We start from the raw sequence: 15,312 nt of genomic DNA on the forward strand, positions 1-15,312 counted from the left end.
TGTTAAACTTATGACATTTAAACTAATTTGAATTAAAATAGTTTAGCGATGTAATAGACTTTCTACGCTATTTTTAGTAGTTTATCGATGGCATCATAAGCTACCAGTCGTAAAATTAAAAAGCGTTCCTCATCCAGCCATAATGGAACATCTCCAAACTTGAAGAGATGGCCTGACAAATTCAATGAATAACATATTACAACGTAATGCCTGAAACATTAGAAATGAACAACAGTGTGCCTGTGCTCACATATATTTGAAGCTAAAATCGGTTGCAGCCTGAGTTGGACAACAGAGTGAATACATAAAATGAACCATTGCAAAATGTGTTTGTTTAGGGTTATATGCAAGACTCCCTCATGAATAAAGCAGAAATAAGCTCCAGCTGGCAGGATGTGCCACTTCATCCAGCAGAAACTTTATGCAACAAGTACGAGAGGAAGAACTGCAGTTTGCAATTGAAAGTTGTTTTATTTCACCATGTTCTTACAAACACTTGACATTGTTGAATATCTTCAGAGGTACAAATTATAAACACAGAGGAAGTCTCCCTCACCATTAGGAACAGAATATGTCATGAATAACAAACTACATACTACACACACACAAAAATAATTACATGTCTGTAAAAAATTAATTTAAATATTTAAGGAGTTTTTAATAAGCAGACCTTGTTGTGGCAGTAAATGGGGAGAATTTCTGAATTACTGAGCTTTAACCTTTGCAGCAGTGTGTTCTAGCATTGACTCAGACAGACATTTGTCCTGTCAGTCCCTGCTCACTGAGTCATTGTAGATAACAGAATCAGCTCCCTGAAATGTAAACTGGAGCAAAATTTAAACTTTCCAGGTCCTGACATCCGACCTCTTGCCAGGAAATGTGCAGCAGAAGAATGCTTGCTGCTGAGTCCCAACTTCTGAACATTGAACAAGAGAAGCACAGCAGCAAACTGCACACTGATCAGTCATTTAAGAATTGAAAGTAAGGACACCTATTGTCATGATTTTTAGACAGCAGCATGAACTTGAACATCAAGTTCAGGAAGTAGAAACATTCCACATGGAACTGGAACACAGTCTGGTCACACTGGGGCCTACTGCATGCGTTGGCATGCTTACAGCTTAGCATTTGTTATATGGCATTTAGGATTAGCCTTTGCAGTGTTTGGTGACAGCAGCTGAGCAGCCTGCAGTGTGAAGTGAGAGCACTGCTGCTTTTATTAGGGCTGTAGGTTGAAGGTAAAGTCACTAATCAACATTATTTCAATTGTCAAAAAATCTGCTGGGATTTTTTTTTTTTCAATTAATTAATTAGTTTTTTGATCTATAAAATCTCAGAAAATTGTCAAAAATGTTGATCAGTTTTTCCAAAAGCCCAAATGACAAATATCTTGTTTTTTTCTACAGTTTTTTTTTTTTTTTTTAGCTTACTGTTATAGAGGAAAAAAGAAATCTGAAATATTGACATTTAAAAGGCTGCAGTCAGAGAATTCTGATTTATTTTTTTCTAAAATGACCCAAACCAATTTAGCGGTTATCAAAACAAATTGCAGTTTATTTTATGTCGATAACTTATCATTAAACGTTGCAGCTCTACTTATGATGTAGTCGTGGAAGCTGGTGGGAACAGTTTTTAGTGCCAGTGTAGCGTTGCCTTCATCCTATTTTTCCTATTTGGTGACTTTACTAGTTTGAACAATTTCCCAGACCTCCCGCTAACTTCATTTCTAAAAAACAACCAGCAGAAAGCTCCCTGCATGGCTTTGGTCCTTAGGGACTTTTTAATTTGTTATTTTTTAAAGCAAGTGCCAGCATGTGATGCTGATGCATATGATTGGGCTTCTTACTAATATTAAACAAGCTTTCATTCCCAACACGAGCTCCGTGCTAAAGTAAATACAACCACATTAAAATGAACATTTATAGCAGGTTTTTCTTTCTTCTAACTTTTGGATATGACAGTGACAACGTTAAGCTCACCCACTGTGAAGGCTGGTAAATAATAGAATTAATTAGATTCTTTTAAAAAGCAATGTGCTTACTTATTATATGTGACGTGTTTTTATTAGGGATTCATTGTCCATGTAGCTTTAACAACACATATCATGCTCCAAGCTGGTTATTAATAACCCTGTAATTCAAAATATCATTTTTAGAATGAAGAGCATTTTTACCATGAGTGCTGGCATTTTTCAATCTTTATCACTGTTGATTGCTGAACATGAGAGGATCAGGTGGTTGTAGGAGCTAAGAAATAATAACTATATAGCCTAATAGCTCACAAACTCTGCTGAAAGAAGACAAATTGTTTTGGGAAGTTTAGCAGCATCCAGTGAGAGAGAGAGAGTCCAAACATGGGTGTGTTTGCTCTTCTAACTGATGGCTGCAGAAATACAACAGTCTACAGACACTGTGTATTATTTTCTTTCTTTTTTGTAAGTATGTAAAAATGACAACATTAAAAAAAATGTTGGAGGAATTAGTGAAAATAAGCAGTTTTGATCTCATTTGGTTGCAAAATTACAAAAGCAGCAGAGTGTTAAGATGTGAAGGAGCAGCCAGTGGACAGATAAAGTCTGCAGACAGTCAGGTGTGTCCTGTGCAGCTCAGCGCTGGCTGTGTGTGGGACTCACCCTGAGGACACCACCAGCTCATCGTCTTCATGTGGAACCCTGAACCAGCAGCCAGTCTGTCCTGAGAGCGACAGACTGAAACACAGACAGGAAGGAGTTTAGAGGTTTTCAGTTGGTCCATCCTTAATTAAGGTAGGAATTAAATCATTAAAATGATCCAGCAACCATGTGAAAGTCCCGCAGTAGCAGCTGTAAAACACCAACTGTACACGCAATGATAATCATGATAATAATAATAAAGGTGCTAACTGGAACAGAAGCATTTTAAACACCTTTTAGGAAGAGATTCTTTAAAGAGCCTTTTCTGCAATCAGTTCTTTAAAGAAGCTCCAAAGGTGTCTCACCTTAAAAAAGTGGCTCTTTGAGGCACTTTAGAACTTTAACAAAATGAGCTTCTTCATGGAGCCATTCATAAAACTGTTCTTCGTGTAAAGAACTTCTTTTTAGCCGGTTTTTAATTGTTTTGTTTTGGGGGTTTTTTTTCAAAGTAAATGGTTCTTTGATGATTTTAAATTCAATTATTATCGACAGGTTGAAAGTGATACTCATGAACATAATTATTGGCCATTTATTAACTTTCCAATTCACTCTATTTAATTACAGTAAAGTCAGGTTTTTAAAAATTAATTTTCAGAGAAGCACAAAGTCTAACAGACTTATCAGCCAAACACAGAAACAGTCAATCTGAGCCCTAAAACCTCCAACAAAGTTATGGATGCAAACTAAAAATCAAGAAACACTAAATGCATTTGACTGCAATAGAAACATTGATTTATTTATATATATATCAGTATGAATTGTAAATGCTTTTCTGGGGGCTTCCATTTCACCACATTTAAAATACTGAGTTCTCAGTTAGATAGAAACACACATTACAAGATGCCAGCTTTGGATTTTCTGATGTTTCATAGACCAAAGGATCAATTAATAGTGAAAAAATGTGCAACAATAAGTGTTAATAATCATTATTTTTGGTTGCAGCTGTAATTTCCAGCTTTTTTCTTGCTGCCAAATAACTCCAGTAAAATCAAAGAACCTTCAGTTCTTCAAAAGAAAACAAACAGTATGTGAAGAACCACCCACTACATACAGAGGTTCTTCAACAGCCTTCTGAGGAACCATTTAGGAACCCTTGTTTTTCTGCGGGTGCATACAGCAGTGTGTTGAGTGTGCAACAGGTGTTCACGCCTGTAAAACTAGAGTTTCATCTGATCTCTGCTGCTGAACTGCGCACTTCACTAAAACCGGAATTTCTGGCTACGATAGTCCCTTTCAGACTCTGTTCTGTCAGCAGGATGATTGCTGGCAGGTGAAACGATGCTAAAATGAAGCTGCTGCTTTGTCCTACATCAGTGCTCCTTCAGGACCGCCGCAGGTCCGTGAGCCACACTTTGAGAGCCGCTGGCACACTCACAGCTTTGTCACCAGGAGGACTCTCAATCAGCCGCAGCTCGTCCAGGACAAAGCTGGAGATGTGCTCACCGATGTGCGGGCAGGTTAGATGGAGATTAGACGAGAATCCGGAACATGAGCAGGATTTTTTTTCTGCATCAGATTCAGTTTCATTTCAGTTTCATCTGCCATGTTTGTGCTGCTGATCAGAGCCAGAGCAGCGCTGCTGGGAGCCTCACGGAGCTCAAGTCACATCTATAGGTTCACCTTCATCTCAATTCTTTCATTCATTGTGCAGCCTCATCTGAAGATATGTCGATCCTTTTTGCATGCTTTAGACTTCTGGTTTCATGCTTCATAAAAGATGAAGCTGCCTGAACTCACTCTTTAAGAAAAAGTCATTTTCGATATTTCAGTTTATCACCAACTTTCATGGCAACATGACTTGAAACTTTATCAAACTCCACTATTTCCATTTTAAATCATTTCACATCTCGTTGTTTTAAGCTGACACTTCCGGGTGTTTTTTGCAGTATTCAAAATGTGTAACAATAAATGTGACTTCCTCAGATCGGATCCTTCCAGCTCCGGGTGCCGATGAGGGCTGTGATGATCCGAGCTGCTGCTGCTGCTGCTGCTGCTGCTGCAGGACTCTGGTCCTGAGGGAGCTGCTGAGAGCCGAGGCCTGCAGGTAGCTGCTCCTCTGCTGCTCCTAATAGGATTCAATGTTCCCGGCGCTCAGGCTGCTAATTCAATTTCTGCACGCTGTCAACACATCTGCAAAACACACAAAACATCATTTTGCTGGTACAAAAAAAAAAAAAAATGCGTCTCGACTAACATGAAATAGTAATAAATATTGTCAGCTGGAGGATATTAAAAAGCCGATGTTTAAATGTTTTCCTGATTAGTAAAGAGTTCAGAGCGGTTCTCTTGAAGCAAACAGACACACAGGAGGAGAATGTCTCTCTTGGATTCGCTCAGCATCGTAAACCTGCGCAAGTGGATTTTAAGTTAATGAAGAAGTCGCACCGGCGCGTAAATAATACAAACATCAGAATGAGAGACTCCAGCGTTCGATGTGCGCTGTTTAGATGAATATATTTTCAAAAGAACAATAAAGAAAAAATCTTTTGAATAAATAAATACGCAGAGGATCGGGTGAATAAAAAAATGATGCCAGAGAGTATTTTCTTTTAAAAATAAATGTGGTGGTGCTGAGGCCTTGAAGCTTTTTGGAGAATTAACAGTTAAGATGTTTAAAGTCAGGATTTAAATTCTAAAGGCCGATTTTAGTCTAGAGAAGACAAATGCATGAACTTTTTAAATATATATATAAACAAATTTTAAGAAGATGATTCGGTTGAATCAAATTTATTTCATTTTATTTTAAACTTAACGCACAGGTAGCCCCAAAACAAGCACACACACACCGAGGAAAACAACAGCCCTAATATCTGTAATGATGGTTTTTCAGATGTGTGAAGCCGTTTAGCTCAAAGAAACATCCAACCAGCAGCCTGAAAGCACAGGAGACGATGAAAAAAGACACAACGATGATAAACGTTATTGCGGAGTGATATCTGGACAGGTCAACTCCGTCATTTGTCTTTTCTCTGGATAAATACGCGCTCATGTTGTGCAGCGCGTCATGGACTCTTTCACCTGTGGCTGCATTGATTTCAATTCTCAAAAATTGAAGTTCAGGGCCACCCAAAGGTCCCCGAGTCTCCTCAGCACAACAGCTAACAGCATCATTTCACCAAAACTAAAACAGATTAAATTCATCCCAGCTATTTGGTGCGTAAAATTAACTGCACTGGAAAGAGTTGAATTCTTTGAGTCGATCAGTGGCATTAAAACCTGATCACACTTCCTAGTAGCGAGCATGGCTGCTGTAACGCCTGCGGATGTGACAGCTCTGTCACCCTCCTCTGGCTCCCTTGGGTCCCCATAGCGCCCCCACCCGGTGTTCCACCTGTCAGTCAGACGCAAACACAGCCTCTGCCCGACACTGTGGCTGCAGCTGAGATACGGGAGTGTTCGGGAGAACAACAGGGTAAAGCAGGCTGCGGGGCTGCCAGGTAACTGGATCTGAGTGGTTGTAGTTTATGATTGAGTTTGTCATAAGGTCATGTCCAGAAAAAATGTTTGTTTTATCGCAGAGCTGTGATGCATCAGGTATTAGTCTGATCCCAAAAAGCATCTCTTTCAGTGTATTGTTCCAAATAATATGATAGAGTGCAGTGTGTGTGTGTGTGTGTGTGTGTAGAGGGTTGAGGAAATATTTTGCTTTTCTTACAAGTGAGAACTGATATGTTTCATTTAACAGAGTGACTGCAGAGGAGCAGGAGGAGGAAGAGGAGGAGGAGGAGGTGGAGGGCTGCTGGTAGCTGAAGGAGGAGGAGGAGGAGGGAGAAGGAGGAGGAAAAGAGAAAAGGAGAAAAAGGGAGGAGAAGGAGGAGGAGGAGGAGGAGGAGGAGGAGAGGGCCGCTGGTCGCCGGGTTTCCATGTGACAAGGGGAAATATGAGGGACTTTGACAGGTCTTAAACGGTCTGGCGCCAAGGCCTCAGTCTAGCCGCTAAATATAGCCGGAGAGATGATGCAGGGAGATGGGAGGAGAAGATGGAGAGATCAAAAGGAAGAAGGGAACAATGTCGAGGGGAGGAAGAAAATAACAATACTCGATTATAGACGAATATGGCGCAAAACTGTCCCGTTATGTTGTAATTAGAGCGTCTCTGGCTCGGATCGCTGACACAGGGGCCAAATCACCGGGACGGAAGACGCTTTTTACGCACATTTCCACATCTGCAGCTGTATTGTATTGTATTGAGCGGACAGATCAAGGACACAGAAAAGCTTAAGTCAACTTCCTACTGTATGGAAAGCGTCATCCAAGCTAATTCACTTTAAACACAAGCCCAGCTTGCAGGGTGCCAGGCAGCTCCGCTCATCAACTATTGAAGTCTTCCAGCCCCGATATTTTTGTGTATATCTGAGGGGGGGTCAGGAAATAATACTTTTGCAAATATGATAAATGTTCCAAACAGTAAGTTTAGGGAGAAAGTGGGGACCAACACTTCTGAATTTGCTCCTGCTTTCAGATGTTTCCTAACTTCGCTGTGTTGATTGCTTCACCTCCACAGACCCTAGCTGACATACACATGCCCAAAGTCTAAGGACCATATTTACTGTCTGCTTTCATTAATCCCCAACACAGAGGATATGTTAATCTGTCAGCACAGTGCCTCTTCTATGTAGAATTAGCAGCAGCTCGGAGCAGTCCTCCCTCCACTTAATGACTTTTAAATCGCGCGTAATGGAGATTTCTGTACCGTTGAAGGCACAGAACAAATAAATGGTGACTGATTTGCACAAGCATTGTTGATACAATTACCCAGTTGAGTATTCCGGCAGAAAAACCGTTATCCACCTCCATGTGTTGCTAATCTTTTTTCCTCCAAAGTGAAGCTTCGTGCATACAACTCTAAAGGCTGACCAGACAAGTCGCTCCTAACATGTCTTTCATTCCATAAATCCATAGATGATGCATTTCAAACAAGTCATGCCAAATTACAGCAGATTCACACCACGATTATATTCTAAAGAAAGTGTGAGGAAGACATTCTTGATTATTTTATATTCTCAAATGAAGTGGGAGCATTTATTACCAACACAGGACTCACTGGAAAAAAAAACAACAACTCTTTTTCACATTGTCACTGAACACTGAGTGCGCTGTTGATGCCTGCGCTGTGCGAGGCAGTTGACGCTCCAGGGATTTGTGTCTGATCTAATGTGTTTCCTGGGTTTGCAGAAAGTGTTTCATTCAGGTATGGTACGCTCCGTTCTGCTGGAGCTGCTCCTGTCTGGCCTGCTGACTCTTTACGCATGGCTGTATCAATGTGATGGAAGCCGAGCAACAAGTGTGTAACACAGTGGAGATGTGCAAACATTTCATGCTCTTAAATCAAACATGCGCTATGTGACACACAGCTGAACCTTTCTGGGGTTGCATTTGAGGAGATGAAATTATTTCCTTTTCCTTTTTTTTGGTCTCTTTAAATAAGTGTGGGTTTATTTTATTGCTTTATAGTTATAAATTGACCGGTTAAGAAGCGTATTAAATGAATTGCATTTATTAATTATTGTGGTTTTATATTTATATTTATTCCTCAAGACATTTTTATGACTAGTAACAATTTTGGAACAGAAGCCACAGAGAGGCGGCTCAGTTCCAGGGGTTCATAGGAAATGCGCAGTTGTCTCTGACAGCCTCATTCAGAAGGATTATCACTTTTTGTTTCAGTTTTTGTCGAGGTGACGCCTGTGGCCCACATCACGGTCCTCCCTGCCCGGAGAGAGCCGCTGTTTATCCAAAAAGAAAAAACTCCCATCTGACACCGAGTCATGACCGAGGCAGAAAAGTGGAGCGGAGCCGCAGATGAGGCTGCTGAGGGGCCGCAGGGGCTCGCACATGCAGGACTTCAGGGTAAATACAAAGAGACAAGAGATTGTTCTTATTGTGGCGCATCAGCCGACTGGCGCCGAGCGGCTCTTTAACAAACTGAGTCCAAGTTAATCAGGAGCTGCGGAGCTGGATTTTTGTGAAGGAGCTCAGCAGAGCAGAGTGCAGCGGGGCTGGTGGGGCCCCCCGTGGCTCCCGGAGTCCCGCACTGTCCTTGGTTTGACAAAATACAACCTGTCGGAGATTACACGCTACCACGGCCTGCCCTCAGCTCAGACTGAGCACTAAATCATCTCATCGCTGCGACTGTTTGATGTGGAAATACAAACGAGACACGAGAAAATTTCATAGACAAGTGTAACAGCAGGAACAACACAACTGCATTACCAACTACTAATAAATATAACATTTAAAATATTTAACCTTAATTTAAAAAAAAAAAAGAAAGAAATATGACACGAACTTTATCTGCAGCCAAACAAGGAAGAGTTTGTATCGAGCACTCACCGCTTTTCTTTCTCCCTGATTTTTCTCTCAGAATTCACCCACCATCATTCCTCTTTTTTGCTCCACGCAGCATCAGGGTTTGTCTGTTCCAGCCTTTATTAGCTGCTACCGCCGTCGCTGCGGCTGCTGCTGCTGCTGCTGCTGCTGCTGCGTCCCCGTCAGCCCGATGAGGAAGACGCACAGATACGCGGCTCTCGCCTGGGGAAGCCGAGGCTGTTTGAGGCTGAAGTCTGTGTACACACAGCTAACATAGCATGGACTAGTGTGAGGCAAATCCAGCCTAAGCGTCAAAACAACCGATGGAATAATTAGCTACAAAGTCTGTTATTATAGAGAGCGACCGAGAGAGCAGCAGCTCTTTGAAATAAATCTCTCCGGAATGCAGAGCATGAGCAGCGAGTCGTGGATTTACTGTTGTGAGTTGTTCTAAAAGACAGTGTAGCCTAAATGTGGAGAGCTGATCCTCTGTATAAAGGTGAGTATTAAGACAGTGAGTCTGTGGACAGGTTGGTTTCTCCGAAGGCGACATTGTAAAAACGCAAGCCGAGAGAGGCGATGCCTCCACCGGCCAAGAACTGAGGGCTGACCCGGTGTTTGGCTTGGAAATGGGGGTGGGATTTCCCGATCTTTCCTGTCATTGGTTAATATTTTATTCTGTTGACATGTTTTCTTACTGCTAATGCTTCCGACACCTTCTTGTCCCCCCCTCCTCTCCTAGAGTCTGGCCGGAGCTGTCAGAACCACGCCTATAGGGGCCCACAATTGGTCCAGAAAGCGTAAAATCAGCAATCAAAGGGGCTTGGTTCATTAGTGTTGGGGATGGAGGCAGGAAGGACATGTGAGATAGTCACAGATCTGCAGTGAACGGGGCCACATCTCTCCAGTCAGTGTGGGATGACTGAAGCAGAGAAACAGCTCATTTCTCTGAGAGGCACACAGCGCAGCCGGGCTCTGCCTTCACACCGCCGCTCCTGCTGAAGGACTCGGCGGAGGAACCAAAGGAAAACAGCAACTCTGGGCTATTTTCTTCACCCTGATAACACGTTGTGCGTTTGACAAGGCGCTGCACTCTTCTGTACCGCTAACTGCCTCGCGAAGCGCGGACCTACACTGGCTCTGGGTTGGGGGGAAATACCACTAAAAATATCTGTTATTTCACTTCGGTTTTTGTGGATGCACCGATGAGAGATCCAGTTTTTACAGGGACTGCAATGGCTTATCACCCTTTCCACGCACACCGGCCGACCGACTTCCCCATGTCCGCCTTCCTCGCGGCCGCGCAGCCTTCCTTCTTCCCGGCGCTCAGCCTGCCTCCCGGGGCGCTCACCAAGCCCATCCCGGACCACGGCCTGGCCGGGGCGGCGGAGGCTGGGCTCCACCCGGCCCTCAGCCACCATCAGGCGGCTCATCTCCGCAGCATGAAGAGCCTGGAGCCCGAGGAGGAAGTGGACGACGACCCAAAAGTTACACTGGAAGCCAAGGATCTTTGGGACCAGTTTCATAAACTCGGGACGGAGATGGTTATTACCAAATCTGGAAGGTAAGAATTTCTCCGAATTGTGATTCCTCTCGTGGATACACTTTTTAAAAATAAAACCCCGCCACTTTGTCCGTCTATATGCAGAGAATCAGCCCCAGTTGACAAGTTTAGAGCAGCTAAAAAGCTATTTATTCGCTTTATTAAGCGGCTGCCTGTGCGCCAGGCCTTTACCAGTGGCTGCTTATTTTCACAGCGTTTATTAGTCTGTTCCATTATTAATAAACTGGAAAAGAAAAATAGACAACACGACAAAACCATGCCATATTTAACCCTAATTATATACTAAAATTGTTGTTTTTAAATGCAGTCCCAGGCCCACAACTCCGTCTACAAATCAGAGTTTATTTGGCCAGTCAATGAATAAAACTCCAGTTTAATTTTTAAAATATTTACACTTTACTTCCACATTGATTGAAGAACATTTCTGGGATATTTTTTGGGGAAATGTGCTCCGAGCTTTAATCAGGTTTTTATCTCCCAAACTGCATTCTGTGGAGGCAGCAGAGCTTCTGGATTTTATAAACAGGCTGTCACTTCAAAAAGCAGGGACGTGAAGTGGTGTGGTCATAAATATACTGCTCAGCTTTGTAGTGGAGGTCTTGGACAACACACACAGACACACACAGGAGGACAGAGACACCACACACACACATACACTCCGTGTTTTTCTGCGTTGCTGTCGCCTAATTGCGTGCAACGCTGGACAATAATATCTGACAATTGCAATATTTCCACTTGTCAGAGCGGCCTGTTTTTGGGGGGATTTTTTCTCTGGCGACCTTCAAAGCCTCTTTTGTCAGATTTGTTCAAGTGTTGCATGATAACGTGATGTTGTGTTTTGGTTGAATCGCGGCGTGTTGACTCCCAGTGTGTGTGTGTGTGTTTATGTGTGTGTGTGTGTCTGCAGGAGGATGTTCCCTCCGTTCAAAGTGCGAATAAACGGGCTCGATAAAAAAGCCAAATACATCCTGCTGATGGACATCGTGGCGGCGGACGACTGCCGCTACAAGTTCCACAACTCCCGCTGGATGGTGGCGGGCAAGGCCGACCCGGAGATGCCCAAGAGGATGTATATCCACCCGGACAGCCCGGCCACCGGCGAGCAGTGGATGGCCAAGCCTGTTGCTTTCCATAAACTCAAGTTGACCAACAACATCTCGGACAAACACGGATTTGTAAGTACATCTAGAGTTTTTTATCTGTATATATTTAGTTATTATTATTATTATTTTCATTTATTTTTCCCTCTTCTTGGTATTTTTTCCCCCCACATGGAACCTACATGCTGCATGAGCTGCTTGCTGTTAGAACAAAAGGGTGTTTTTAGGTGTTTCTAAGATCAGATGAAAATTTGATGAAGCAGACGTGTAAAGTGGGTCGTTGTGTCAGCAAAACCATGAGAAGGAAACTGGAGAATAAATAAAAACAGAGCGACTAGGGTGAGCTGGATCCAGCTTATAAAATGGAGCAGGCTAAATTAAAGCTAGAGAAAGTTTTTTTTTTTTTTTTTTTAAAGCGAAACAAAAAAACAAATAAATCCAGATTATATTAAAAAACGCTTGGCAAAAAATATGAGCTTTTCCAGCCTGTGCGTAAAGCTGAGACACCTCTCCGTCCAGAGCTGTTGACACTTTGTCGCCACTTGACTTCCCACCGCCGCTCACATTCACGCAGCTTAAGTTTCCCTGCAGCTCTACAGAATATTATCAGCCTGCATTTTTCACTCCTGCTACATTCAAATATCCAAAGCCCTGACCCAGCTGTCTGCGCTGCAGCAGCTCGGGCCTGCACACCGCAGCGCGCCTCCTTCTTCTACCTCTTCATTATTAACCGAGATTTTAATCGAGAATGTAAAACAAACATCAGATGTGAGCCGAGTGTTGGAGGATTAAGCGGTGTATCGGCAAATCGGCTCATAGAGAAATGACGTGAAATAGTGTGAATGGGAGATTGACATCCCCTTCAGCATGTAACACTATAGTATAGTATAGTATAGTATAGTATAGTATAGTATAGTATAGTATAGTATAGTATAGTATAGTATAGTAGAGGTTTGTGTTGGTTTTTAGTGTAACATTACGTCTATATTGTTCCAAAGTTTTGCCTGGATGCTGCTGCGTCTTTACGCATTTTATCCAAAAATATTTCCCACGTTTGACATTATTTTACCTGTACAAAAATATGCACGGAAACTCACTAAATAACCGGCTCAAAAGAAAAGAATAAATGTCTAAGAAAGTCATTGTTAGTGGCAGACAGAAGGTGCTTCCAACTGGAAACAAATTCAACATTTACATGTCAGTCTAAATAATTTGCAATCGGTCACAGACAGGATTTCTTTTTATACACAGGGCTTATGTGTTTACTGCCAATGTGTTTAAGTTATTTAAAGTTGACATTATACGACTGTTATTTAATTTACAATTAATTTAGAATATTCGTTGTCGTTTCGTTATTGGCTTTTTAAAAAAAAAAATTCAAATGAGTCATATATTTGATGCTAAAATGTGTGCAGTGCCTTGTGTGAAAATAGAGCCTCAGGCTGTAATTCCAGGCTCGTAAAGTGTCTGTACTTTGGTAAATGTAAAATTTGTAGCCTTTTCCCTCATAGAAACTGGATCAAATCATTTTTTTGCTGTGGTTTTGATCTCTCATGACAACATGTGTGGCCTGGTCAGGTTTTTTCCCTGTGCCCCGCACTAATTACAGACAAGTCTGCTTACACAGTAATTATAACAGCATCAATAACAATGCGCTGGATGATCCGCCTCAAACATATTCTGCCTAGTGTCGAGTTTTAGCATCAAAGAGGGACACAAACATGCCGTGATATTCACTCCAAAGCTGTGCGTTTTTGTGTGCGTTGGTCCAGACCATCCTGAACTCCATGCACAAGTACCAGCCCAGGTTCCACATAGTGCGGGCCAACGACATCCTCAAGCTCCCCTACAGCACCTTCAGGACCTACGTGTTCCCGGAGACCGAGTTTGTGGCTGTGACAGCGTATCAGAACGACAAGGTGAGTCAGTGTTCACACTCCACCGACGGCCTCTAATATGGCTGCTGCTATAGTTTGCATAATAAATGTCCTACATGCATCCCCTCCCCCCGCCACCAACCCCCGAAGACTTAATCTGATTTTGTAGGTCGCCTAATTTCCCTGCAGAGGACTCCCATGTCCCACTTGATTTTTTTAATTGCTGCTTTGCTTGGATTTGTGGGTGTAGCAGTCCTATCTGACTATGAATTCAAATGGAGTGTTGTGGCGTGCGTTTGTTATCAGCTGTCCACGGGATACACACGGGCGATTAAAGTCACCAGAAGTGAATAAATTAGGCGTATAAATACTGGAAACCGTGTTGTGTTTGTTGTGATGCTGCGTCAGACATGTCCCCCTTTTATTTGATTTTGTCTTCTTCAACGTGACACCAGCGGTTTCTGGTGCCTGGTTCTGGATTTAAGGGAATGTTGTCAGAATCCAGCACATTTGAATTGTGGTTTTATATTCGCTGGTATTAATATAAGCGCCGTCGCTGTTCCTTTATCCTCCTCCGTGAAGCTAATTGGGGCTTGTGTCCAGGGGGTGGGGGTCCTGTTGTAAAACTTTATGGCGAAGAGTCACCATCGATTAGAAGGCATTTAAAGGCCGCTCGCCCTGCAGCCTGAGCGGACAGATGCCGCGGACGCACTCTCTCCGCTCAAAGTGGAAACGCCTCAAGCGCCTTGTTCCGGGGCCACTGAGGGCCTCCAGGAGCCTCCTCCACAGCCACACCGGCCTGTGCCAGCTCCGCGGTCATACATGGAGCCGCAACCGGCCCCCTCCGCATCAGGACATATCGTGAGGCAGCAGCGATCCAAACCGCATTATTAATTATTGATATGATAGTCATCTGCCGAGTATTGCTCCCTCTGCCTTCTTTTCTGGGGATCCGAGGCTTGTGTGGCCCCGTAGAGGAATATTTCGTGGCAGAATTTCTCTCCAGGGCCCTATGAGAATAACGCCCCATCATTACGCATTTATTAATAATGCAAATCCGAGGCCTATGGTGGCTCCTGTCCAACACGCTGCTTGTGTGTGTTAATCCAAACACATTGTTTTCCTACATATGGGACAGGTGGTGACAATGGGCTCTAACAATGTGGGCTTTGTGTTTTTATTGTGGTTCCATGCCTCTAAAACTTAAATTTAAAAAAAAAAATCCTCCGTGTGTTTTGGACAGATCACGCAGCTGAAGATCGACAACAACCCTTTTGCGAAAGGATTCCGAGACACGGGGAACGGCCGGAGGGAGAAAAGGTGGGCCGACCAGCACCTGCAGCATCACTGTTTACTCTGAGAGCTCATGGTGTCACTGAGACCCAACATCACGAACCAATCCTGAATGTTATTGTTGGTGTTATTGCGCAGGAAGCAGCTGACCATGCCGTCGCTGCGGATGTATGAGGACCAGTGCAAGGCGGACCGGGAGGGCGCGGATTCGGACGCCTCGTCCAATGACCCTCCGGCCGGCAAGGACGCCGTCCACTCCCCGCTGGGAGCCGGTACCAGCCCGCTGAGGTTCAGCAGGCCCAGCCGAGGTGAGACATACACGATTGTTATTATTATAATGATTATATTTGGGGCTCCAACGTGTCCATGAGAATGTGTTCTGATAATGGTGTGAAGCCTTTAAAAAAATGTAAATGCTGTTCTAGTAGTTTATGTAATAATTGAAATATTATTAAACCGGCCTGAATATGCAGTAATTTGGTGGATTACAGCGACATGA

At 43.2% G+C, this 15,312-nt stretch overlaps 1 protein-coding gene and 1 long non-coding RNA gene across 3 annotated transcripts in view; one reads left to right on the forward strand and one right to left on the reverse strand.

The window, feature by feature from the left end:
* Positions 1-451: 451 nt before the first annotated feature.
* LOC103353449 (uncharacterized) lies at positions 452-9,597 on the reverse strand. Its single transcript, XR_520004.1, has 3 exons — positions 9,004-9,597; positions 2,633-4,801; positions 452-916 (listed from the first exon to the last, which is right to left on the reverse strand). It is a non-coding gene; the product is annotated as an uncharacterized LOC103353449 (long non-coding RNA).
* A 130-nt stretch (positions 9,598-9,727) lies between these two features.
* Positions 9,728-15,312, forward strand: part of tbx2b (T-box transcription factor 2b) — a 9,491-nt gene continuing 3,906 nt past the window's right edge. The window contains exons 1-5 of one of the 2 annotated variants that reach the window (XM_008276435.1): positions 9,728-10,543; positions 11,451-11,718; positions 13,410-13,562; positions 14,764-14,840; positions 14,952-15,121. In XM_008276435.1, coding sequence (XP_008274657.1) covers positions 10,185-10,543; positions 11,451-11,718; positions 13,410-13,562; positions 14,764-14,840; positions 14,952-15,121 — 1,027 coding nt within the window. In that variant the 5' untranslated portion in view covers positions 9,728-10,184. The remainder of the gene's footprint in view (positions 10,544-11,450; positions 11,719-13,409; positions 13,563-14,763; positions 14,841-14,951; positions 15,122-15,312) is intronic. The other variant, XM_008276437.1, reaches the window with a different exon arrangement.

The sequence above is a fragment of the Stegastes partitus genome, unplaced genomic scaffold (assembly GCF_000690725.1).
Source record: "Stegastes partitus isolate 25-593 unplaced genomic scaffold, Stegastes_partitus-1.0.2 Scaffold72, whole genome shotgun sequence".
NCBI lineage: Eukaryota > Metazoa > Chordata > Actinopteri > Pomacentridae > Stegastes > Stegastes partitus.